At 42.4% G+C, this 27934-nt stretch overlaps 1 protein-coding gene across 2 annotated transcripts; it reads right to left on the bottom strand.

Annotated features, from left to right (window-relative positions):
• Positions 1-112: 112 nt before the first annotated feature.
• On the bottom strand, positions 113-27272 carry MACROH2A2 (macroH2A.2 histone). Of its 2 annotated transcripts, none has more exons than XM_072131365.1 (9): positions 27051-27272; positions 11174-11406; positions 8650-8756; positions 7182-7379; positions 6738-6845; positions 6554-6653; positions 6131-6220; positions 2906-3080; positions 113-725 (listed from the first exon to the last, which is right to left on the bottom strand). In XM_072131365.1, exons 2-9 carry the CDS (start codon positions 11343-11345, stop codon positions 560-562), a joined length of 1116 nt encoding a protein of 371 aa, XP_071987466.1. In that variant the 5' UTR covers positions 11346-11406; positions 27051-27272; the 3' UTR covers positions 113-559. The 2 variants fall into 2 exon arrangements, with proteins under 2 accessions (XP_071987466.1, XP_071987467.1); XM_072131366.1 differs by lacking the exon at positions 27051-27272 and adding an exon at positions 12783-12802.
• Positions 27273-27934: the final 662 nt, after the last annotated feature.

Below are 27934 nucleotides of genomic sequence, written 5' to 3'. Positions count from 1 at the left end.
ATGGATTTAATTTTTTTTATGTTTGCAGGGTACCCATGTGAGGAATACTATGATTAAAAAATTACAATCAGACAAAATATACTCCATTAAAGAAGACACAAGACACAAAACGTAAGAACTTTGCTTAGTTTTTTAAATAATATTGTGGTCTTATTTCTCTTGTAAAATCCATTACTACAAATCTAAAACAGTTTTTTTTAGCTGTTGTAACACTAAGTCTAAAATAACAGAGGAAAAGTAAGAGAAGACATTGGGAACAACATCCTTGAAGAAATAAACATGGTTGATGATGACAGAGGAATATATTTCTCAGATTCTATAAAAATGCAAATAGGGTGCTGGTTTGGTGCAGAAATAGGAGAAATTCTTTAAGAGAATTAGCCCAAATATACCTCTTCAACCATGGGAACATAAAACTTAAAATTCGTCCTCAAACCACAAGACTTCAAATATGTTTCAACACCTTCTTAATAATAATTCTTCAGCTCTAGGTCCCCAATCCTCTTCTACTGCCTCACAACCATCTGCAGGTGTCAAGCTGCTCTGTGAACTCTTGCATCTACTTTGTGTCGAGCTTGGCCATTTCCTGAACATAGATCCCGATGCTTTCACTGTCAAACAGTAGGAAGTAAATATTCTTCACAGTGGATGAGCTGGAGGAGCCAAAATGGTTGGAGATTGCTCGCAGAATCACCTGAGCCGCTGTTTGCTTGGGAAAACCGTTTCTTAATAGTGAAGGAGACAGACAAGAGAAAAGTTTAGTCACATATTGCCGGTCTTTTAGAATGTGTTTATCGTTGTTCAGTCACATGGTCTCAATCACATTTACACATCTCAAAAAATTGCACACACAAATTTAAAGGGAAACTGTCATCACATTTTCACACATACAGCTAGTGACAGGTTCCCATAGAGTCCTATTAACTAACTGACACCCTTCTTTTACTTAAAGTTGATTTATGTAGATTTAAGGGAAACAATTTTTAAGTTATAATCCCAGGCATCAGAAGGGGTGTGTCTTGCTCAGCCAGACCCTCCCATCTTCTCCACCCCATGTCCCATGCCTCTACTCAGCATGTTCTGTGACCAGAGTGACATCACGTAAGGTCCTGTTACATTTATGTCTACTCCATGTATGCATCTGATCACATGAAATCACAGCAGCCATCCATGGATTTCTGCTGTCATTTCATGTGATCAAATACATACATAGGGTAGAAGTTGTGGATGTAAAAGGACCTTAGATGACTTCACCTGGTCACATGACTCTAAGTGCATTATATCATAGCACTTAGACCTGTCAATCAGGTAAATTTTAATATGCAGGACTAGATGTGAATGACTTACGTCAGGTGATTTGCATATCAGTTTACAAACTGATTTTTGTAACATTGCAGCCATGGAAAGGAACCATTTAGGGATAAGGACAATCTTTTATAATCATAGTTTTTAATGAAGTCTTTATTTTGGGTGGGTTAATTAATTTTTTAATGGGTTCTCTTTAAGTTATGGCTTGGGGTCACGTTACCTCTCATGGGTTTTCCCTATAGCTCAGCTCTAGAATGTATAAGCATTAGCTGCTTCAATGTCCACCTTATACTGTACTGACAAAATAAATTAGTAGAACTGGTTCTCATCACACAAAAAAAGAAGTAGCATACAGGACAATCTAGAGCAATGAACTGACTGCAGGAGGCAAAGGGAATAAAAAAAGAGTGGAAACAAGCATTGTTCTGTAATTTTATATGTAACAAAGTTTCTTATTGTCACTTTAACTAGAAATAATCTGTGCATCAAAGGTTTAACCTTTATGATAAATCTCTCCCTGTATGTCTTTAATAGAGATTTTGGTGTAATAAAGTTTTGAGGTAAAACCGCTCTTGTTTCCCATGGAAACCAATCAAGGCTCAGCTTTAATTTTATAGGCTGAGCTCTTATTGGTTGCCATGGGCAACTAGAACACATTTGCTCTAAGAAATTTATGATAAATCTCCCCCACAGAACCTATGGAGCTCTTAATAACAATGCATGTACATATTATCATGCATGCCTTACCAGACAGTGGGAGAGGGTTTGTATTGATGACTTTTAAAATTTATGACTGCTTTGTATTCTATAATACTGACAGTCTTGAGATAAAATTCTACCCACAATTACTTAAATATTTTATTAATTAAAAACTTTTCAAAATGGTTTACAATGAAAAGGAACATATTGGGTACAGTTGGAACTAAAAAAAAAGTGTCAAAATAAAATATAAATTCTTATTATTTTGTTATTCTATCGAATATATTTCTAAAAATGGATCAATAAGTTACATAAAATATAAAATAATATCAATAAAAATTAAACCTCATAAGGCAAAAAACAAACTTGCATGACAAAGTTAGCGAGCAACACAAAACCCATCAACATGTTTTACTCAATAGCTAAAAAAATATAAAAAGAATATAATTTTAACAAATTGTAGAATACTTTAACCTACTGTGGTTAAGTTGGTATACAGTGAGATTAGACATTTGTTACATAAAAAAACAAATTGATTCCAACTATCGCCTGAGTGGTTGTTCTATTAAGAAGTGCAACAACAACAAACTTGAGACCTTGTCTTCTAATTGTTAGATTACATTTATGTCGGCCAAACACAATTATTTCACCTCAACAGAAATGACTGACCTTCTAATGTTTGTGAGGCCATGAAGAAGAGAAACTTTTTCAAGGCCCCATGCTTTTATGTACAGCGAGATAACACACAGTTACTGTGGACTGGCAGAAGATTTCTCACCTCTTCCTACAGAAGAATTGGTTTGGTTGAGACTGAATATGAGGTCGAAAGAGGTAACCACTGCCAACACACACAGGTATCTTCTTTACGATAAAGAAGTGAAAAAAAAAAAACACATACCTGCCACTGGGCAAAGAAGGAAACGCCACAGATTTAAGCTTTTTATCTTCTGCAACTGATAAACAATTCTTGATGGTCTTTTCCAACTGCTCTTCACACTTATCTGATCCCCACTGCGGGATGTGGCAGTGGATGACAAACTTGGCTGCCAATCCATTGGCTTGACTGAGGGCGGCTAATAAAAAAAAGTTATAAAATTACGTAGTTAAATCATAAATGAATGTAGCATGTTATACAGTAGAAGGAACTAAGCAGATTGTACACAGTGCCCATTCCACGCCATGTAGGGGTGATGGGGGCGTAAAGGGGCACGGTCACAGGTACTTTTTAACCTGCAAAGTTTATTTGCGAAACTATGCCAGGTTGGCCCTGGCCTAGTTTTGCCTGGTGGCAGCGCCTATTTATGAGTCCAGCGGCTAACGGAGATATGTGGCCTTTATCATATGCAGGTGTATGATAAATTCCGCCCCCCCCCCCATAGTGCCTGTACTGCTGCCCGAATGTCATAGAGAAGGAATGAGCTAAACAGAATGAAAAACTGATGAGTTTTTGAGCAAAAAAAATGTGCTGAAAAACCCTAAGGGAAACCCCAAAACCCCTACCCCAAGGAACAGGGTGTCTATGTACTGGGGGCTGCTGTCTATGTACTGGGAGCAGGGTGCTTTTGGCTATATACAAGGGAGCAGGCACTGGCTATACACAAAGGGACAGGCACTGGCTATACACAAGGAGGCAGGCACTGGTATATACTGGGGGCAGGGGGCTACTTACTATATACTAGGGGGCAGGGGCTGGCTATATATTGCGGGGCATGTGCTTGCTGGCTATATACTGGGAAGGCTGTTACCAATGCATTTCCCACCCTAGGTTTATACTCAAGTCAATGGGTTTTCCCAGTTTTGTGTGTTAAAATTAGGTACCCCAGCTTATACTTATATGGTATAAGAGTATATACGGTATATCTTTGCTATTTAATAATAATTCCTCTATTTATATAGCGCACACAGATTCCGCAGCGTTGCACAGAACTTGCCAATGACTGCCAGCTTTCCTTCCATGATTGTGCTAAAAGAGATAGCTGCCATTCACTAATAGGACATATGTTCTACAGTTTCAAAGTAAGAGTAATGATGAAGCATAACAATGTTTTTACAAAATGATACATCTTCTCATCAACTCCTGCTCTACGACTTGTTGCTTTCAGACAAGACACTATTTACAATCTGCTCAGCTCCTTCTGCTCTATAACATCTTTCCTGGAAATGGCACACTATGTATAAAGCTCTCTGCTCCTCCTGCTCCATAACATGCTGCTTGCACACACTTTATAATCTTATGAGCTTCTCCTGCTCTATTACACTGTATTTTTATGTTGATTGGTTCTCTTCACATTACATTTTATATCAAAGTAAGTATTTCTTCACTTTTGCAATGAATATTTATTAAAGATTAAAAGGATGTGTATTGAAATTCCACTGTTTAATTCTAAGCGAAATATTGAGTTTCTTTGCAATTTATCCATTCTAAGCAACAGCAAGTTCTGTTTTCCGTTAAGATAAAAATGCAGCTACAGAATATTGCTGGTTTCCTGTTACCACACAGTGTGAGAGCTCAGAGTACTAAGTTATTATGTTACTCCTTTATTGTTAATATAGGTTTAAACTGTGAAAGGTTGTTAATAAATTGCAGTTTGGCTATTTTGCACATGTGTTTTTCTTTTTTAGTTTGTATTGCAAGTATTGAGCAACTCAGATGGTATAGATTTTTTTTTTAATATGGGCCCCAAGGAGGAATAAAAATTCCAAACTAGCCATACTTGCCCCTCTCCTGCTCCCAAGTCACATGGCATCTATCCTCACCATCAGCCTCTGTTGATATACAGAGGTTAAGCAGTGACATAAAGTTGACAGCCACGTGCCCACTACAGCCTGTCAATGCCACATCACTGCTGAGCCGCTGTATACAAACAGAGACATGTGGTTATGGGGGTAGTGCCACCCTGAACCAGAAAGCACAAGAGAGGTCAGTATAGCTACAGTAATTTGACATTTTTATACACCCCCGGCCCATGTTAGAAGGAAAAATATCCCTGAGAGCCCATTTAATCAGAGGGAACAGTAAAAAACAAACACAACAACATGGTAGAAGCAGGATAGGGAATTTGTGTGGAAGGTAAAGAATGGATGATTGTTGTACTAGAACAGAGTATTAGGACTGGGTATCAGTAATTTAGATTGACTACTATGATTTCATGATGCACAGTTAGACATTTTCATTGTAGTCTTGGCCAGATAATAGGTCTCATTTATCAAAACCATCTTTCACTTCCTAAACTACTATGGAAAAAAACACTGCACTGCACTGTACTGTGATTAGTTACTATTGGAAAACATTTTTTGTTGATATTCTAGGGCACCAGCCACCAGGCTGTAGCCAAACCATATAAAAAAGGAAAAAAAAAAAATCATTCCTGATACTCATCTTTCCCCTGCCCCCCAAAGTGGCAGCAGTTTTCTCCTATCCTCGGTGACTGTGGGAAGGGCTGAAGCTAGGAGATGATGTAATTACATTGCGTCTGCCGGCTTCTGAGACGAGTACAGCCTCTCCAAAAAGAGAGGAAGAATGCTGCTGCTTTGGGGGAGCTGGGAAAGGTGAGTATGTATGTATTTTTTTCAGTGATTAGAAGGAGTTTTCAGAAAAGCGGTAAGGGCTATGGAAAAATGTGTGTGTGGTATTAAAATGCCCCCCCTTTGTGAAGCCCACTTCATAAAGAGAGACCACAGAAAATAGGGCAATCTAAGGGAGGGTGCTGCAGAAAATGTGGAAAAATGGTGTCTATAAGGAGAATGCTCCATAAACAAGAGAAAGGAGGGGCTGAAGGTAAGGGGGCATTATAAGATGGGGCTGCAGGAAAGTGGGCATTGTATGGGTTGTTGTTAAGTACTGGATAATTGCAGGCACACACATTTTTCCACAAGGGCTATGGGAGGCATCTGGAAATTGGTATTGGTATTTTGTTCAGCCTGTCCATATTAAAAAAAAAAGGTTGGGGACCATTGTTCTAGGGTACAATGTTTTTAAGTAACCTTCATGATTTCTCCTAAACTTTAGAGAATAAAATGTATTGCACCAGCTTGTATGACAGAGCCAGGAACGGTGTTCATTTATATAAAAAATAATATTATAACCTCTGCATTATGGTCAAAGAAATGTATATCACTTTACCTCCAGTCAACTCCAAGGGTCCATGAGATTTACGTAGCTCTTTCACAGCTTCCAGGAAATCTTTGCCGCCAGCTTTTTCCAAAGCATTTCCTATACATATGATACTATAATCAGTATTAAGTATCCAGACCATTGTATTAGTTTTGTATATACTGTTCATATATAATTTATTTTTTTTAATTTCTACCTTTTTATTTTTTACATAGTGCATTTTTAAATGAGATGTAACATCAAAGACAACCATATAGTTTGCATGGCAGAATAGTGATCAGTTGCCTAATATTAGATATAGATTGTCCATATCCCCTGCTGTTGTTGAATTTGTCGGACGAAAGGACAGTTAGAAACTGGCTTCCTGTGGATTGGCACTGTCAGATAGTAGACTGAACTGTATAGACTGATTATTTATGCTTCATTACTTACCAATGTCTTCTTTGAGGTCAATTTCAGCTGTTGTTGGATGTATAATGCCTTCAACTTTCATCAAGCCTATGTGTCCGAGATCACTCTGAGTCAAGGACAACTAATAAATATATAAATGTATACAGTTTTTTAAAGACCATGCTAAATCTCGTTAACTTATATTTATTTTAACTTTAAAACTTACCTTCTGCCCAAGCAGTAGACTCTTTGAGGAAAGGATGGTAAATCCATCTCCAGGCCCATCATCTGATGTGGAACTGGATGCACCTTCCTTTCCATCTGCTTGTTTTTCCTATTAGTAGATAAAGACAGTCTTTGTCAGTAACATGTACAAGCTACTTTGTACTTTGAAATATATAGTTAGGCTATGTTCACACTACTGTCAGAGCCATTGAAACAAAATCTGTTTAGATGTGGTTTTCAGAGAAACGCCATACCCTCAATTCTTCATACTTATGATCTATCCACAAGATTCCCACACAACCCCACCGAACACATAATAATGATCAGCTGTTCCAATGCCAAACTTCTCTGCTTCTTAATATCCTAATAAAGAATTCCGTATATATCACAAAAATAAGGTAAAAAGAAATTGCCATATTGCAAGGCCCCAGGTAACACTTCTTACCTTTCTGAGTATTTTATTTTTCCCAGATTTTGCCTTCTTTGTCAGTTTGTCCAGTGATTTTCCACTCTTTTTCTTTTTCTTCTCTACAGGTTGAGAAAGGATAGTCTCTTTGCCACGAGTACCACGCTTTTTAGCTAAGAGCTCAGGGTGAATTCTTGGCAGGACCCCTCCACTTGCAATTGTCACTCCTCTGAGTAGCTAAAATAACAAGTAATACAGACAATATATATAAAAACATTAACAGAGCAGCTTTGTGGTCCAAATTGGTTCATTCTTTAAATGGAACCTGTCACCAGGAGACCCATTTTCAGCAGCCCCACCTCAGTCCCCCTCTTTATTTTACAGAAATAAAGATAAGTTATATATTACCTTACAATGCCATGTGAGCAGTGACTAGTCCATTTGTCCCCTGGGAGTGGCTAAAGAGGAGCAGTTTCCCCCACCCTCGGGAAACTGCTCCTCCATGTGTCGTTTTCAAATTTATAAGACCGCCCCTTACCTGGCATATCGAAGCCCCCTGCCGGGTTCCCCCTGTGGACATCAATTGATGATCCGCCCGCTGTCATCCCCTTCCGCTGACCGCGTCAGGCATTCTCACGCCTTCGGGGTCAGCATCCTGCAGAACATGTGGCCAGACATGCACAGATGAAGTGGAGCCGGCAGCATGGTCTCCACATTGGTCTGTGTATGCGCTACACTATGCCTAGCAAGTGGCTGCGTAGAGTAGCGCATGTGCAGATGAATGTGGAGACCGTGCTACCGCCCCTGCTTCATCTCTGCATGTCCAGTCGCACATACTGCAGGATGCTGCCTGAATGCCTTTCTCTGACCCTTAAAGTGTTAAAGCAGTGTCAGTGTTGAAGAATGACTTGTTTCATTATTTTATACATCATCTTTCCAATTTTTCTTTATATTTTTAAATATTTTTTCTTCAAGGACTGTTTTCTTTTAAAATCATTTAAATTTATGATAATGAGCCTGAAAATTTCCTGGGGGTGAAATCAGAGTCCCATCCATACTGCAGATCACAGGCTGACTCTCTCTCCCACTGTTTGACAAATATTCCTCTGCTGCGGTGAGATTACATCAGGCAGAGGGGGGATAAGTGCTGAGGGGAAGATTAGACAGTGTGACAGCCAGTGAAGCTATAGCGTATAGTATAGGGCTCTAGTACCACTCACCATAGCACTTCAGGCTAATTAACAATTTTAAACATTGATTTTAAAAGGCTGTAGATAATGGAATGATAAATATAAGAAATGTACTATAGTCAGGGTGCCTGGATCACTGGATTTTGATGGAAGATTTCCTTTAAACAAGAAAGCAAGCAGTAGCTTCTCTGCAGTCTACAGAAATCTATGTTGTTAAAGGAAGGTTTCCCAATGAGAACATTTTATGGAAAGTACATATGATGGACAATTTCTTATATAAACAACATCTTCTCCTTCCCATTTATTAAGAAAAGTACCTGGTTGAGCTCTTCATCATTGGCAACTGCTAAAAGGATGTGCCTTGGAGTAATTCTTCCTTTCTTGTTATCTCTGGCTGCATTTCCTGCAAGCTCCAAGATCTCAGCTGTGAGCAAAGAAAACAACAGTAAGTAAAACTAACAGCATAATCAGGGGCGCAGGAGCTTATATGGGCACCCGACTTGCCACAACAATGGCAGATATGCACCATTATATACATATTATTCTGCACATTGTATAGCATAATATGTATGTAATAGTCTACCTCTTCCACAGTACACACTACAGCAGGCAGCTCAGATAAGAAATGTCTGCTTCCTGCCGTCTACTTCCCCCATGTGGTCATCAGCTACTAGGCTGCATGAAATCAGATTTGTGGCCTCAGACACCGCTGGCAGTGTCTGAAAGTGAGTATATGCCAGTGAGTGTATATATGTTCGTGAGTGTAAAAATGTGTGGAAGTGTACATGTGATGTGTATATAGTCCATATAGTGTTTGTATCTGTGTGATATGTATATGCTGTATATATATATATGGTTTATGGTGTGTATACACTGTATATATGTGTGTTCATGCTGTATGTGTGTATATGGTGACTATATACTGTATGTGTATTTATAGTGTGCTTATACTTTGTGTATGTGTATATGGCATTCACATATTGTATGTGCAATAATATGATGGGTATATACTATATGTGTGTATATACCCATCATATACTGTATACATATACGTTTAAGTGTATAAATGTACATATGAGTGTAAAAATGTAAGTGTAGAACTGTATGTGTGTGACCCTGCCTCTCCTAGTTATGTCCCTGAGCATAATACAGCTCTCAGGGCTGAATTTCTCTCCCGATTTGATATATATAAGCAGACCCCTAAATCTCTTTTTGACAGTCTTGCACAGAGTGGGGATTAGACAGACTCACTCCGATGATCAGTAGGGGTCCCTACATCACTAAAAACATTGCTGCAATTTGCCTCTATACAACCTCCTGAACATAAACTACACATAAGCATTATGGTGGCCATAAACCTTATAATAATTTGAGCCAAATTCACCAAATTCAGCAGGACACATGGGACAATCTGAAGGAAAAACTGATAAAGCCACTATTAGGGTGACAGCAGACCTAAAAGGACATCAGGGTCCAAATCAATGCACATGTAGAATCACAACCAGATACTGTGACCTACTTACACTCACCGGCCACTTTATTTTACTTTATACTCACCGGACACCTGTCCAACTGCTCGTTAACACTTAATTTCTAATCAGCCAATCACATGGCGGCAACTCAGTGCATTTAGGCATGTAGACATGGTCAAGACAATCTCCTGCAGTTCAAACCGAGCATCAGTATGGGGAAGAAAGGTGATTTGAGTGCCTTTGAACGTGGCATGGTTGTTGGTGCCAGAAGGGCTGGTCTGAGTATTTCAGAAACTGCTGATCTACTGGGATTTTTTCACGCACAACCATCTCTAGGGTTTACAGAGAATGGTCCGAAAAAGAAAAAACATCCAGTGAGCGGCAGTTCTGTGGGCGGAAATGCCTTGTTGATGCCAGAGGTCAGAGGAGAATGGGCAGACTGGTTCGAGCTGATAGAAAGGCAACAGTGACTCAAATCGCCACCCGTTACAACCAAGGTAGGCAGAAGAGCATCTCTGAACGCACACTACGTCGAACTTTGAGGCAGATGGGCTACAGCAGCAGAAGACCACACCGGGTGCCACTCCTTTCAGCTAAGAACAGGAAACTGAGGCTACAATTTGCACAAGCTCATCGAAATTGGACAGTAGAAGATTGGAAAAACGTTGCCTGGTCTGATAAGTCTCAATTTCTGCTGCGACATTCGGATGGTAGGGTCAGAATTTGGCGTCAACAACATGAAAGCATGGATCCATCCTGCCTTGTATCAACGGTTCAGGCTGGTGGTGGTGGTGTCATGGTGTGGGGAATATTTTCTTGGCACTCTTTGGGCCCCTTGGTACCAATTGAGCAGCGTTGCAACCCCACAGCCTACCTGAGTATTGTTGCTGACCATGTCCATCCCTTTATGACCACAATGTACCCAACATCTGATGGCTACTTTCAGCAGGATAATGCGCCATGTCATAAAGCTGGAATCATCTCAGACTGGTTTCTTGAACATGACAATGAGGTCACTGTTCTCAAATGGCCTCCACAGTCACCAGATCTCAATCCAATAGAGCATCTTTGGGATGTGGTGGAACAGGAGATTCGCATCATGGATGTGTAGCCGACAAATCTGCGGCAACTGTGTGTTGCCATCATGTCAATATGGACCAAAATCTCTGAGGAATACTTCCAGCACCTTGTTGAATCTATGCTACGAAGAATTGAGGCAGTTCTGAAGGCAAAAGGGGGTCCAACCCGTTACTAGCATGGTGTACCTAATAAAGTGGCCGGTGAGTGTATTTACTGTTGATTTACAATTGTGAATTACAGATCAATGCAGTTTTAGTAGAACAGTGCAAGGACCCCAGTTGTTACACACCTGCCAAATACTCTATTACCGCAGCCATATAAACAGGGGCACCCATGCCTATCCTGTACTTGTGTGTGCCTCTTCTTAAGTAACGCATCATTCTACCAACTGGAAATATTACTCCAGCCCTGGATGAGCGCGACAGTTTGGTGGTTTTCTTCTTCCCTCCTCGGGCAGACATCTTTGTTTTTTTCTGGTGCCCGTTTCTTAGAGAAGCACAATCTGCTTATGGATTGGAGTCACTGAAAAAAGAAAATGATTGGATTAGATGTGAAGCACTTTACAAGAAAAAACTGTTGCAGCATTTACACTAGACTGTGAACCTACCGGGACAGCATTTAAATTAGACTGTGAACTGACAGTGGCAGCATTTACACTCGAGTGAGGACCGACTGCGGCAGCATTTACACTCGAGTGAGGACCGACTGCGGCAGTATTTACACTCGACTGTGGACCGACTGCGGCAGCATTTACACTACACTGTGGACCGACAGAGGCAGCATTTACACTCGAGTGAGGACCGACTGCGGCAGTATTTACACTAGACTGTGGACCGACTGCGGCAGCATTTACACTACACTGTGGACCGACAGAGGCAGCATTTACACTCGAGTGAGGACCGACTGCGGCAGTATTTACACTAGACTGTGGACCGACTGCGACAACATTTACACTCGAGTGTGGACCGACTGCGGCAGTATTTACACTAGACTGTGGACCGACTGCGACAACATTTACACTCGAGTGTGGACCGACTGCGGCAGTATTCAAACTAGACTGTGGACAGACTGCAACAACATTTACACTCGAGTGTGGACCAACTGCGACAACATTTACACTCGAGTGTGGACCGACTGCGACAACATTTACACTCGAGTGTGGACCAACTGCGGCAGTATTTCCACTAGACTGCGGACTGACTTTTCTCTAAGCTAAGTACAGACCAGTGGTAACTTTTACACTCTGTGGTATATACACTGGCAGCAATGTGAGATTTTGGTAGCTGCTTTAAGACCCCGTGTCAAAAAGAAACTATGGAAGTACATGGGAATATGGACTTTGCTGACCCTTTCATCTGGTCAGTCTTTGGTGTAGCAAGGATGGAGAATGCTGATTAAGGATTGGATATTTAGATTAGTTTCAGCCTCATTTATAGTTACAGGTTTTCTGTCCAGCAGTGAGACAAGGACTTGTCCAAAGGTCCACTCCTGACTGGACGAGGAATTCAGGCGGGAAAAGTAACGGCGAGCCACAAGTCAGTGACAGTACTGACAGGGCCTGGGACATGGTTCTAGTGTTCCCAGCTCTGGCTTCACTGCCTCAGCCGTCACTAACAGAAGTAACATGGCCGCTGTTCAAGATGTCAACTTGCTGTGTGTCAGGTAAAACCTCTCAGCTTGTCACCTCTGCCACGCGTGTCATAGGTTATCCATCACTGGTCTATGTGGAGGGTGGAATGGACCACAGAGAATATGGGATTTGCAGCCAGACTAAAACAGTACACAGAGAGCCGCAGGAAACTACCCAAACTACCCAAACTACAAAACATATCACTGAAGCTTTATAAACCCCTAACACGGCCATGTCCAGAAGCCTTGCCCCGGCCACAGGAACTCACAAGGGGAGATTAATCAGAAGTGTCTGAGAGCAGAACTGTTCTAGTTGCTCATGGCAACCAATAAGAGCTCAGCTTTCATTATCCCACACCAGTTAATAAAATTAAAGCTGAGCTATGATTGGTTTCCAGGGGCAAGTTACATTTTGATAATTCTCCCCCACAGCCTCCTTTGGAGGTCTCTGCGGCGAGTGTACCTTGTCTGAGGCGGGTGGTTGTGCTGTTATAGATGGAGAAGACACCCATCTTTTGTTCTACAGAACCTGTAAACATGGTGATGTTGTCATGTTAAATGTAATAATCTTATCTTGGATCACATCGGGTGATTGTGGTTATGTGAGCTACAGAACTGGAGATACAGGCAGTTAAAGATATAGCTGCATATGCAATCTGCGACAAAAAAATCCAGTTGCTGCAGTTTTCTATTTGTCTGCATCTCCCAGAAGCTTGATGTGATCTTATCTTAAATATGACACCAAAATCATCTTTCTAGGTACTACTGAAGATTGGGGTATCTATGGTGATGCTCCCTCTGCAGCCAAAATATGACTCTTCTCTGCTCATTTGCATCTAGGTTAATGGGCGAGATTTAACATAAAAGAGGGAATTATAGAAAAGACATTTTATGCCCTCTCTGAGGGGTATATGTTCAGTGTTTGAAACTCAGTTTGTATGTCCATGTGCATTAAAATAAGCATGTAATCCAACTGACACACAAAATGAAACAATACACGGATCTAAAGGTTGTAGTATAAAAAAAGTGATTGGTGTCAGAACATGGAAAAAGGAAGACATTTCTTTTAGTACTTAAGGTTTTAATGTTTTAAAACCTATTAAAACATATTAATACCTAAATAAATTTGGTATTGTTATGATCGTAGCAATCCAAGGAATAAAGAAGAGGGGTTAAGTGGGACAAAAAGTAATAGGTCTAAATACTGAATCCACAAGAAATGGCACAAATGTTTTTTTTCTTAAATGTCACCACATTTAGATTTTTTTTCAAGCTCTTAAATAAATGAGATGGAATATTAAATACCATAACTGGAAAGTACCAGGGACACGTACTCATAGATCCAGACACTGTGACTGTGGTAATCTTCTTCTTCTTATATTTGTTATCCATGACCCCCTTCCTTCTAAAATCTTCCACTCTTCCTCGCCCTCATTGCAGCAGAGGCATTTTTAGCACACATTGGAAGGAGGAAGTGCTCCCCCATTAGGCTCAGCTTAGTGAGCTGAGCCTAATGAGCCAGCTCCCCCGACTACATCATAGAGTGCGACGGCCGGCAGAGCACATGGCCGCCAGCTATTACAGCAGATAGGGGAGAGGACCCGTGGCCTGCATGGGGGCCGCCGAAATGTGAGTATGTACGTTTAATTTTTTATGTGCTTGGCAAACAGGGGGCTGTCTTGCCACAGAGGGCAGGCTGGATATATATCACAGGGGCAGGCTGGCTATATACCACAGGGGGCTGGCTGGCTATATACTACTGGGGGCTGGCTGGCTATATACTACTGGGGGCTGGCTGGCTTCATACTATTGGGGGCTGGCTATATACTGGGTGGCTGTGACCAATACATTTCCCACCCTCGGTTTATACTCAAGTTAATAGGTTTTCCCAGGTTTTGGTGGTAAAATTAGGGGCCTTGATTCATACTCGGGTCTGTTTATCTCTACATTGGTTAAACACATGATATTTGTAGATGAGATTTGTACCACAGGGGGCGGGCTGGCTTTAGTGTTTAACCATAATAATCCACTTTACACCATATTGTATTGCATTTAGACTTCTTTCAGTGAAAGACAATCTTTCAATTGATTTCCTGTGGATAAGCCATCAATAATATTTCTCGGATAAACCCTTTTAAGTCGGATTCTAAGTATTCTTAGCGGTAATAGCCGACATGTTGGAACTGGTAACCCAGCAAAGGAGTGACAAAAGTTGAGTCATAGATACAGAGTTTCAGGCTGTTTCAAGACATTAAAGGAGAACAGGTCTTGAAACATACAGTTGCATACATGGGTGCAGGGAACATCTATACACCCTAACATTATGTATGAGAAATAAAAAAAACAAAAACATTTCTAACTATATACTATGATGTGCGAGGATAATATGTTATGAATATGAATGCAACAAAGGTGAAATAAAGAAGGTTAATTTTAGGGAAATGTGAACTGAAAGCAAGAGCACTACTGCATAGTAAAGGAAAAAGTGATCTATGCTAGGCTTCCTCCACAGTTACCCAACGCGCAGGGTGCAGGAGCTCAGGATGTGGGTGCGGTTACATTTTGGTGACACAAAACATTTCAGTGAACAAGACAAGATTTCCTTATAAGTCCAAAGTTCTCGGCTAATGGAAGTTTTGGAGTTTTAAATAATTTGAAAACCCCTCACAATCTCACAATGCACACGATGTGTATAAATATGCAATAAATTATACCTATGTAAATAACCTTGGCATGACAGATTTCACTGCTGTACAATCAAATCATGAGACACCTACTCATAGAACCAGGCACCGTAACTCGGGTAATATTTGTATATATTTATAATTCATAGCCTCCTTTCTCAAAATCAACTTTTAAAATTATGCTAAAGAGCTTGATAGGCTTTAGGAGCATTACAAGAGCCCATGAATGCTGCAGATTCACAGGCTGTTACAATGAGCAGAACATGTTTCACCTGCTCTATCCTTTCTCCAACACCAAGGCTCATTAGAATAATTATAAACATAAAAAATATATATAATTTGTCTAAAAGAGTTCTCTTTTAGACAAATTATATATATTTTTTATGTTTATTTTTAACCTGGTACTACTATATTAGAATACCAATAAAAATTGGATTTTTAAAAAAAAGTAGACCCAGTCTTCCAGCGCCGTGCAAACGCTCATCATGCATCATAGATGCGCAATCTGAAAAAATATCTTCAGTTCTATAGCACCTTGAAACATGCTTTTGGTGTCATATCAAAGATAAAAATCTTAAATCACATCATGCATGTGGTACAGAATCAGAGATGCACACAGTAGTAGAAACAGGAGCGGCTCACATTTCCCAAAATGTATGTAACTGCCTATAACTCTGGTTTTGTAGCTCATACAACCACAATCTCTTATCTGAAGTAAGAGATTCTTATCTTTAATATGTTGAGCTCATGTTTCTTTAGGGGTGGAACCTCAAAACCTGACTAATCTCAGGCAAAATATGACTCTTCTATGCTAAATTTTAAATTATTTGAGGAAATGTTTATAGGCAAATAGGTGAGATTTCAAATAAATCTGAGTAGCATAATGGAGTCAAATCTGATGACAGGTTCCCTTTAAAACATAACTAACCATCTTCTACAGTAATTTAGAAAAGAAGCTTGTCATATATCATGGTCCAAAATACATTTGATGTTGGAAAACATTTGATAAAATACATAGATAGTGTATACAATCATTTTCATACCTAGAAGGCTGGAAAAAAATCTGTTCTTTTAGATATGACTAGAGAGAAGATACTGATTCAGCAACAACAATAATAGGCAAATCAACAACCTGAAAAACACGAATAAGGACTCCCTAAGGAACCATAACCTCTTGGGATGGGAGGTAGTAGTCAAGGCGGTTCTTAAAAATGAACCATTGTTGTTACTTGGTGTTGAAACGAAACACAAATCTATGTGTCCATTTACACAAGCACAAAACCTAACTATGATTGCACAATTTAGGTTCTGTTCACACCTGTCCCGCAGGATTACTACACAAATCTTATCACTGTTTTCTGTGTTTTGATGGATTCTACTCAGGGTTATAAATGGAAGCCACAAGGCAGATGTACACAGAGTATCAGACAGTACGGCAGTAACAGAGGGTAACATATACTAAAAACCTAAGAGCAGATACAATTTTTGCTTAGTGCAACTCACTTGTCAGCTTTATTGTAGTCCAGGTTCGAACAAGGTCTGCAATCTATACTCTAATTCTGTAGGGGGTAATGTAAAGGGTTTTTTGGACAAATAAAAACATGTCTGCTGTCTTACAAACACAGGGCCACACCGGACCATGGGTTGTGCCATTATAGCTCCACAGTATAGAAATGAATGGAGTGCGCTACCCATGATCAGACGGGGAGTTGTTTTTAAAAAAGAAAGCAGCCATGTTTATGAAATCCCTAAAAACCTGTTGTGATATAGTGCCCGGAGCCTAGGTATGGCTAATCAGCATCATCCCTATGTATATATACTATATATACACCATTGTCTACTAAAATTAGAAAAATCTGTCAATTGACTCCATGGACCAACATAATGCTGTCCTCCTAATACGTTATCAGTATAATCTTGATAGGGGTCAACACTCACCCAGCACTGATCAACTGTTTCAGCAGTCTCCTGGCACTGTAAGTTATCCAAAAAGACTCAGTGGGGAGTGAATAGGATCATAGCTGCAGTACTGCTACACTGCTGATAATGTTGGAACTGAGCTTTTTGCCAAAACAGGACCAGGCGTGACATAGCTAATTTAATTTATTTTGGGGTGGATGGAGGGCATAATACTTTAATTTTTGGTGTTTTTTTAGCTTTTTAATTTTTTTTTGTCTTTTTAATACATTTTTTGGTTTTATAGGGGTACACATGATCCCCGCTAATCTTATATATAGATCATAGATAACAGTGATCTAAGCGTAACAGTAATCTAACATCCCATTGGATCATTGTTATCAGTGATCTGCATACACTGTCCACATACAAACATGCCATGCATACACTGCACACACAAACACATGCCATGCATACACTGCACACACAAACACATGCAATACATATGACACACTGAAACTGCACACACAGTACAATACATATGACCCACCAACAGTTACTTCTATGCACTTTCAGCCTGTGGTGGAGATCCCCCCCCCCCAGTATATCAGTGCAGGGGTCTGTATAGAGCAGGGGTCTCAAACTCGCGGCCCGCGGGCCAACTGCGGCCCGCGGGACAACATTTTGCGGCCCCCGCCTGGAAAAGCACCGCCCGCCGTGTATTCACGGCGGCGGTCGGGTCGCGCTGCATGGAGAGGGCTCACGGGCTGAGCCCTCTCCATAGCCGGTAAGTCTTTGCTGCATATTGCAGCAAAGGCTTACTGGTAACACCCGCGATCGGTGCTAGCACCGATCGCGGGTGTTTTTACAGCGTGGGCTGCCGGCAAAGCTGCCGACAGCCTCAAACAGATAGCGGCGCATGGGCGCCGCCATCTTACCTGGGATCGCCGCTCCCCGTGACGTCATCGGGGGGCGGCGATCCGTCTCCATGGTAGCCTCGGGTCTTCCGAAGACCCGAGGCTATTTCGTTTTAACCCCTTCATTACAATGTGCTGATAGCACATTGTAATGAATGAGGAGGAAAATCCCCTTATACTGCCATACTGTAGTATGGCAGTATATGGTAGGATCGATCAGACAACCTAGGGTTAAAGTACCCTAGGGAGTCTGAAAAATAGTATAAATAAAAATAAAAAAAAGTTTTTTTTAAAAAAATTAGAATAAAAAAAAATTAAATTTCAAATCACCCCCCTTTCCCTAGAACTGACATAAATATAAATAAACAGTAAAAATCATAAACACATTAGGTATCGACGCGTCCGAAAATGCCCGATCTATCAAAATATAATAACGTTTTTTACAATGCGTTTTACCCCGTTACGGAAAATAGCGCCCAAAGTCGAAAATGGCACTTTTTTGCCATTTTGAAAAATATAAAAAAATCTATAAAAAGTGATCAAAAGGTCGTACAGTCCTAAAAATGATATCATTGAACATATTATCAAATTTCGCACTGAGCCCCTGACTGGGCTCAGTGCAGTAGGAGCTTGGGACCCCTCGGTGCACAGGACGCGTTCATAGAGAAAACACGTCTCCCAGCTCGGGGCTTTCCTTGCGCTGGGAGACGCCGTGACATTTGAATCTGAATAATGATATTTTGTAAGCTCATTTTGTGTGGAAAACTTGATGCGGCCCAGCCTTACCCAGAATCTACCTCCAGCGGCCCCCAGGTAAATTGAGTTTGAGACCCCTGGTATAGAGGCTGCACAGGAAGCTCAGTGTCTGCTCCCTGTGCTGGATCCTGGCAGACATGAGCTTCAGCCCCTCCCCCTCCTCACACAGTCGGCTGATGCAGGAGAGGGTGAGGGACAGCTCTTGGCAGACTTAGGCTGGTGCCACACGCACCGCTCTGTCTGCGTTTTAAAACGCAAACAAAGCCACACCCACCAGGGCGGCCCGTGGCCCGGTCGCATCGTTGTTTGAGCCGCCGGTGTCTGCAAACGCAGACAAAGCGGTACGTGTGGCACCAGCCTTAGGGTGATACCACACGTCGTTTTGAACCCGGTTTTGGTCCGTTTTCTAAGCAGAGCTTTAAAAAACGCATGCTTTTTAAAAAAAAAAAAAACGCATGCGTTTTTGACCAGTTTGAATTAAGATAATTGGTCAAACCTGTTAAACCCAATTATCTTAAATAAAAAATTAAAACGCATGCATTTTTTGACAGACATGGGGCTTTTTTAAAGGAGTAAATGTGTCTCTACATGCATCTAGACGCGATCTCTAGGTGCGTGGAATCAAAAGCCATCATGCGCAACAATTTCCTGTAGTTAGAGCTTTTAGCCACTAAAATAAAACAGAATCATCATCTTTCATTCCCTCTGCAAAGACCATCGATAGTTATTTCTGGTCAACTGCTTTCACTGAGAGACCCCTCAAACGTCACTTTTACAGGGAACTAAATTTTCTCTGCTGTCCCCTAATTGGATGAAGCTGACCCCATGACCACCCTTGACCCCATTTTGGCCAGACGATAGACTGAAACTGGAAGAACAATCCTTTAAAGGACACCTACCACCACGAATCTACCTATAAAGGTAGATCGGGTGGTAGGTGGATGTATGGGACGTGAGGATAGCCCTTTTTAGAGCTAATCCTCACGTCCCCGCTAGCATACCATAAACTTTATTGCCCTAATATGTTAATTTAATTAAGCGGCTACCGGGGCGTGGAGTAGCCGGACACGAGGCTACACGGCGCGGCTACTCCACGCCCCAGTAGCTGCTTTCCCCCGCCTACCCTGTGATCTTCGGCGCGCAGCTCCTGGCAGCTGCGCGCCCTCGTCCGAGAAGCCGGAGTTCTGCGCATGCGCAGTAACTCCGGCCTCGTTCCCGAGATCGCGCATCTTGGCCGGAGTTACTGCGCATGCGCAGAACTCCGGCTTCTCGGACGAGGGCGCGCAGCTGCCAGGAGCTGCGCGCCGAAGATCACATGGTAGGCGGGGGAAAGCAGCTACTGGGGCGTGGAGTAGCCGCGCCGTGTAGCCTCGTGTCCGGCTACTCCACGCCCCGGTAGCCGCTTAATTAAATTAACATATTAGGGCAATAAAGTTTATGGTATGCTAGCGGGGACGTGAGGATTAGCTCTAAAAAGGGCTATCCTCACGTCCCATACATCCACCTACCACCCGATCTACCTTTATAGGTAGATTCGTGGTGGTAGGTTCCCTTTAAGGCACTGGGGTTTAACTGCCCTTCATATGCATCTACAACTTTTACGGGAGCTTTTGTTGGGTCTGATTTTCATTAAAGCGGTTGTTAGTGATGTTAGCACAATAAAGAGTATTTTTTATCCCTTTACTTCACAATTTTACTCAGTTTTATTGCTGTTTTAGCTTTTATCACTCAGTGATGGTCAGTGTAAAATACAATGGTGTGGGCAGGGACTCTCTAAGCAGACTTATTATGATCCATCTAGTTCTATGAGCTGACAATGTGATTAGATTATCATGTTACAGTTTTGTATACACTTTCATTTACCTTCTGAACATTGTGCTAGTATCTGCCACCTAAAGAGAGAGAGGAAACAGATCAGAGATAATGAGATCCATGAGAAGCCTGTTGCAGACAATGACATTCATCTCTTCTGCATCTCTGCTATTCCACAACACACCAAATCTGCTGTGCCTTCCCAGATAAAGAACTTATATGTCTGTAGCTTGCAGCTTCTCTCTTGTCATGCTGCTGCTTCCGGCAGGAACACAGTGTCTATGTATCAGTTGCATCGGGTACAATCGGGTGATACAATTGGGTTAAAAGTGGTGTGGAGTGGGGTGACTGGCTGGACATTTAATAGAGAGCCATTCAGGAGCCAGAAGAGCCGTCTCTTCTTAGTGAGCGGAGCCTAAAGAGCCAGCTCACTAAGAAGAGCTGTAATTCCCATCACTAGAGTTCATCAGCGAGTGAGCTCGATCCTGGACTGCAGGGGGCAGGGCTAGAGTGCAGAGAGCAGAGATAGACAGAGACAGAAATCTCAGCTGCATGGTGTCACACAGAAACCCAAGATGGTATCCCTGACCCTAAGTCAGAAGTTACAGGGTCGTGTGTAGGGGCAAATTAAATTGTGCACCAATACTAATTGAGACGAGTTGGATTTATATCTGTGAAAAGCTGCATTTTTGTTAATAACAGGGAATTAGAGAATGTGTTATTTTGTTATCCTGAGTACATTTAAGAAACTTGTCTTCGTGGGAATGCCCCTTTAACAATACAGCTATAATACTTCCTTCGGAATACAGTGCTACACCTGACACTAATAAGCTCAATTCAGGCCACAGTCAATGGTTTTGAAGTCATAAGCATAAAGGGCTGTCCGTACTCATTAGCCTTCAATTCACAGTTATTATCCACTTCTCCAGTGAAGCGGGGTGGCCAGAGCATTACTGTTGGAGTTGTGTTCTTCTGGTTCTGATTGTATTAAATAAGGGATGTAAGAAACAATGAACAATTAATAATAACTAGTGTTGAGCGGACCAGAACCACAAAGTTTGGGTTCATGCCTAACTTTCGGGTATTGCTCAACTTCCCTCTGCAGTTAACACCAGTAATTGGTGCTGGCATTAACTCTTTAAATTCTGCCGGCAAAGTCACCACAGGTATTGACATGGCTGTGGCCATGTACCGGTATCAAAATGCTGGCAACGCTACATGTCCCCAGTTTAGGGACCATTGTATCTTCCAAAGGACCTCATCGGGAGCAACAACCATCCCCAAAATCTCAGAATGTAGCAATGCCAGCTTGTTAGTGCCGGCACCTGCAAGCCCACAATCAGTGTCAGCACCAATCATGGGTGGTACTGGTTGGGGTGGGTTCCAGATCCTAACAAAATTTTAAAATTCTGGTCTGTCCAAACAGGGATGAGATGTCCGGCATTCTGGGCTGCTAATTATTCACGCATCATGCTGGGAGAGGGAGGTAAAGTCATGAAGAAGGTGTACATAATTAGCAGCTTACAGTGCCAGACATCTTGTCCCTGCACTCCGGCCTGCTTTTTACAACTATCTACTTTTTACAGTTCTACTTTAGTGTCTGTAAATCGAGCAGACAAATTGGGATGCAAACTCACTTTGGCCTTAAAGCATTGCCTTACACTTGCACCATGAGATTTACAGGAATATACGTATGGAAGAAGGATTAAAAAAAAAACATTGCAAAAAAATAAAGCAAACTAATATGTTGAGAAAGTTAACCTGTATATTAAAACAACAAAATAGAAGTAAACTCATTATAGAAAATAAACTTTATTGAATAAATGAATAATTGAAAACCATAAAGAACACAGAAATATTTAGTATTTCTGAATTACCATAGTTTCTTCCTGCTGTTTAGACTCTCCATCTTGATTTCTAAATGTACCCTACTATCTTTTCTCTGTGTTCTCATATCCCATACAGCAGAGGTCCCCAACCGCCGGTCCGCGGACCAGGACCGGGCCGTTGGAGTTCACCAGCCGGTCCGCGCAGGGGCGGCACCGGCCAGCACTGAGCTCCCGCACCCGACGCCGCCGGCACCTTACAACGGCCCCCAGACCCTGCCGGCACCGAGCTCCCCCCCTCCAGGCTCTCGGCTCCCTGCTCCCCCTGCCCCCGCTTAAGCTCCAGGCTCCTTTCCCGCACCCTCCGCTAAAATCCTCCCTGCTCCCTCCGGTTCCTGGCTCTCCGCTCCCTCCGGTTCCTGGCTCTCCGCTCCCTCCGGTTCCTGGCTCTCCGCTCCCGTCTCAACCTGTCTCTGCTAACGCCCCCCCCCTCCAGACTCTCGGCTCCCTGCCCCTGCTCAAGCTCCCCTACCGCTCGCTCCGCTCTCGGCTCCCTCTGCCACCCCGCTCCCGGTTCTCGGCTCTTGACCTACCCGCTTACGGCTCTCTGCTCCCGGCTCCCCTTCCACTCCCGTCTCAACCCGGCTCCGCTAACGTCCCCCCCCCCCCTCCAGGCTCTCGGCTCCCGGCTCCCCCTGCCAACGCTTAAGCTCCAGGCTCCCTAGCCTCCCGGCTCTCAAGACCTACCCGCTCCCGGCTACCTCACCGCGCCACCACCGCTGCAGAGAGGTAAGGTTACTTTATCTTTGCATATATATGTGTAATATGTGTATATATGTGTAATATGTGTATATATGTGTAAATATATGTAATATGTGTGTGTGTGTGTATGTATGTGTGTGTATATATGTATGTGTATATGTGTATATGCTATATCTAGTGTTTTTTTATGTGTATATATGCTGTATGTATATGCAGCATTTGTGATATTTATCAGGGCTTCTATTTTGTACTACATGGCAGTACTCGGTATGCATTTTATACTACTTGGCGGTACGTTGTATCTATTTTATACTACATGGCGGTATTCTGTATGCATTTTATACTACATGGCGGTATTCTGTATGCATTTTATACTACATGGCGGTATTCTGTATGCATTTTATACTACATGGCGGTATTCTGTATGCATTTTATACTACATGGCGGTATTCTGTATGCATTTTATACTACATGGCGGTATTCTGTATGCATTTTATACTACATGGCGGTATTCTGTATGCATTTTATACTACATGGCGGTATTCTGTATGCATTTTATACTAAATGGCGGTATTCTGTATGCATTTTATACTACATGGCGGTATTCTGTATGCATTTTATACTAAATGGCGGTATTCTGTATGCATTTTATACTACATGGCGGTATTCTGTATGCATTTTATACTACATGGCGGTATGCTGTATGCATTTTATACTACATGGCGGTATGCTGTATGCATTTTATACTACATGGCGGTATTCTGTATGCATTTTATACTACATGGCGGTATTCTGCATGCATTTTATACTACATGGTGATACGCTGTATGCATTTTATACTACATGGCGATACGCTGCATGCATTTTATACTACATGGCGATACGCTGCATGCATTTTATACTACATGGCGATACGCTGTATGCATTTTGCATTGCTTTATTTTTACACCAAACCAATATGATGGATCTGGTCCGGACACTCCCTGATATCTTATATTATAAGCTCCACCCCTCCATAACCCCACCCCATATGACCAAAGCCCCGCCCCCACCGGGCCATGGAAAACTGGTCTAGCTTAAAGCCGGTCCCTGGTGCAAAAAAGGTTGGGGACCTCTGCCATACAGCACTGGACCTCTTAATTTTGAGTTGTGAGGCTTGGCACCACTACAGTCACTCAGCCGCTGATTGGCTGTAGCAATACCAAGCCTTCCAATGGGAGGTGCAGCGCTGGACAGACCAGGGGAAAAAGGAGGTAAGATTTGTTACTAGGGGAACAAATGTACATGCAAAATATATCTGTATATAATTAATCTAGGACAACCCTTTAAAAAATATTAATACAGTACAGTGAAAAGTTTTCAGTGTTCAGGCATTTACCACTGATGTCACTTAAGTAATTCTAGCAACTGAACGACAGAACAGATAGGTTATCACAGGTTCTAAACCCAGAACACTCCATTAAGAAAGGGGATGGGGCAAAAAAAATACCTTGGGGGAGAAGGTACCTCTGTTTCGCTGCCTTTAATGTCCAAAAGTAGAATACCCTTTTAGGCTACATGCACGCGATGTATGCCCGCCGTACCGTACTACGGCGGGCATACATCGGCACTGCGGAGAGGATCAGGAGATGAGCGCAGCTCACCCCCGCCCCTCTCCATAGGCATATACAGCAAACGGTGCTGTATAACATAGAACGATCTTTCTTTCTACGGGCTACGGAGCAGTACGGTGCCGCACTTGTACAGGGCCGTGGGCCCATAGAAGTGTATGTGGGATGTATATCGGCCGTATATACGTCCCCCATAGATGTGTGTGAATGTCGCCTTAATCTGTATTAAAACATCAGGATGAAGGATTGCATGCAAACAAGGCTGGAGCCCCTCAGCTTCATTTGCATAGAGTCTTTCATCCAGCTCGTAGATGTCCTTTAAAGAAAATCTACCGTCAAAATCCATCATGATAAAAAATGTAATCATTACATTTTTGATCCAGGAACGTGACTTTGGTAATCTTCTCATATTTGTTATCCATGGCCTCCTTCATTCAAAAAGCAACTTTTATCCTATATATTGACCCTGAAGAGCTCTGTAGACATTACAGTCAGCAGAACATGTCTCACCCAACCCCGTGCTCTCTTCCTTCTTCCTTTGCCTGTGTAATCCGGAAGCAGCAGGACATACAGGGGGAGGTAATACCTGCTCTGCTCATTGCAACAGCCTGTGAAGCTGTAGCACTGAGGGACTCTAGAAACACCCACTTCCCCTCCCACTAGAAATACTCACCTTCCCTCCTCTTTATCTTGATCCCGGCACTGTCCGTTGTAAGTCTTGACACACCAGGATCACATAGATTATAAATAGCAGCCTGAAGCGCGGGAACAAGAAGTCCACCAATCCAGCTGTTAATTATGCACGCCCCCCACACCTCCCTCTTCCATGCTGGTAGAGCGAGGTGCGGGGGCATGCATAATTAGCGGCCCAGAGTGCTGGACTTCTTGTCCCCGCACTTCAGGTTGCTAATTATAAGCAACACATAATTAACACATAAAGTCACATTACATGCAAAGCAACAGTGGAGTCCACACACTTTTCAGTGTTCTAAGTTATTATTTGTAACTTGTCAGATAACATTATGCCAGATGATAAACTTTTGTTAATGTAGTCAGGCATGTTTCTCATTGCCTTCCCTCTAGGTCACTCAGTTACTCTCTCAATCCTCTTTATCTTTATGTCATTGAGACAAATTATGAAGACATTTCGAATACAAGGGGATTAGTGAAGACACCATCTAAATGGATTTATGAAATGACATAAGTGCCTGATCCTGACAAGTCGTTACAGATCATGGGGCACGTCAGAAGTTTTAGGCCACCTCTAGGACATACAAGAATTAATTTGTGTCAGAAATATAAACAAAGCCCCCCCCCCCCCCGCCCCCTTACCATCTGAATGACACTTAACGTCATTTTACTCAAGAAAAGATGCAGCCAGCCCAGAAGCCTCGGTAAATAGAAGAAAATACTAATTCTTCTGACAGCGACTGTGTCTTTAAGAGGCCTAGTAGTAAAATCACAGGAACCAAGGCCTCCAAATCCGGATTATCCATAAAAAATTTAAATATTATTACATATCCATGTATAATGACACAACTGCCCACCGTCACCCCCCCCCAGGTTTCATTAACACCACCTCATCTTATTAACACTACACAAAATATTAAAGAAATACAAGTGTAAAATACTAACAAATAGAAAAATAAGACCGAAAATGAACGCTGGAAGCTAGAAATTCCCCGAGGCTGATGGGGGAAGAGGAGGAGGAGGCCTCAGGGGAAGTCAGCAAGGAGGACCATATTACTGAAATACTGCAAGGAATGTAGAAATGAAGCAGGCGCAGGGAGGAAAATGAAAAGCAGCCTGCCATACGCGAGCGCTCGCTGGCTGCTATTCTTACGCTTCAGGGGTCATTGTAACCAGCGGCGGGAAGATACATACCAGACATATACATGTCTTACATAGAAAGAGAGAAAAATGGGAGGAAGTCAAAAATAAGAGAAACTGCACAAAAAATTCCTGCTGCTAGGCCCAGGAAGTGTGTAACAATACAGTGAGCGGCAGCTTCCGATAATACAGGGCTAGCCTGCGCCATCCATACATATCCACTGCTAAAGGGTTAACATGTAGCACTACAGGTAACATGTATGTAGACATATGTGCTGCTCTCCACCCCTTCAGAGCTGACTGCAGGTATCATCACCGCCATCATGTCTGATGGCTGGCATCTCCAGGGGGCACGTCCCCTTTAAATGTCTGCTATTTCCCCATTAGCTGTGTACAGTAATAGCAGCCATTCATTGATAGAGCTGTGGCCGGCAGCGGGCTTACCTTTCTCCCCCGTGTGTGCCCTCCACCCGATGCCAGGCTGCCACCCGCACGCCTCTTCTTTGTTATTGTTGCTGTTGTGATTGTTTTAGTCTTTTGTTGCCTTTTCTATTATTTTCTTGTTTTCCCTCCCCCCCCCACCGGTGTGTAAATGGAAGCTCTGAAAGCTGATAGTAAAACCAGGAGGTGGGCGGCAGAGAGGAGGGCGGTGCCAGGGGCAGAGCCAAGGACACATTCAAATTCCCCCTGGGTGGAGCAGGGTGATTGGGCGCTGCAGCTAGTCTTACGTCCTGGCGTGTGCCTGCGTCCCTCCGGCGCCCCCCTTGTGGGCCCCCGTGCAGATAAGGTCGGGGCTCTCATTGTCTGCAGGCGGCTCACTATGGTGATAGCAGTGTGGTCTCTGCAGTGATCCGGCCCATTAGGCTCTTCATATATACTAAGCCACGGGGGGCTCTGCTCTGCTTGGGCTTCACTCACAGAGGTTGGTCTCAATGTGCAGCCATTACACATGTCACATTCCTAGTGTGTGTCCACCAACAAGTTACTACATCTTTATAGTACACACACAAGTAGTGCGACCCCTACAGCCAGAACATCGTATAACATATAGCTACAGTCCTTAACCCCTTAAGGACGGAGGGTTTTTCGGCTAATTTCTCGCTCTCCAACTTCAAAAATCCATAACCGTGTACTGCGAAGCTGAAAAAAAATTCCAAATGTGGAAAAATTGAAAAAAACCCGCACGTGCGTCACGTTCTTGTGGGCTCAGTTTTTACGACTTTCACTCTTCGCTCCAAATAACACACCTACTTTATTCTTTGGTTCGGTGCGATCGCGGTGATACCAAATTTATATAGGTTTTATTGTGTTTTCATACATTTTCAAAA

This window comes from Engystomops pustulosus, chromosome 11 (assembly GCF_040894005.1).
Source record: "Engystomops pustulosus chromosome 11, aEngPut4.maternal, whole genome shotgun sequence".
Classification (NCBI taxonomy): domain Eukaryota; kingdom Metazoa; phylum Chordata; class Amphibia; order Anura; family Leptodactylidae; genus Engystomops; species Engystomops pustulosus.
This window is presented reverse-complemented; position numbering and strand designations above follow the sequence as displayed.

Bases quoted from the DNA above. Each gene is read 5' to 3' on its own strand.
- MACROH2A2 (XM_072131365.1), bottom strand. From the start codon at position 11,345: ATGTCTGCCCGAGGAGGGAAGAAGAAAACCACCAAACTGTCGCGCTCA. The intron at 8,757-11,173 runs GTGTGTAACAAC...CTTTGCTCACAG, and splicing joins GGTAATAGAGTATTTGGCAG to CTGAGATCTTGGAGCTTGCA. The intron at 3,081-6,130 runs GTAAAGTGATAT...TTTTTTTATTAG, and splicing joins ACCCTTGGAGTTGACTGGAG to CCGCCCTCAGTCAAGCCAAT.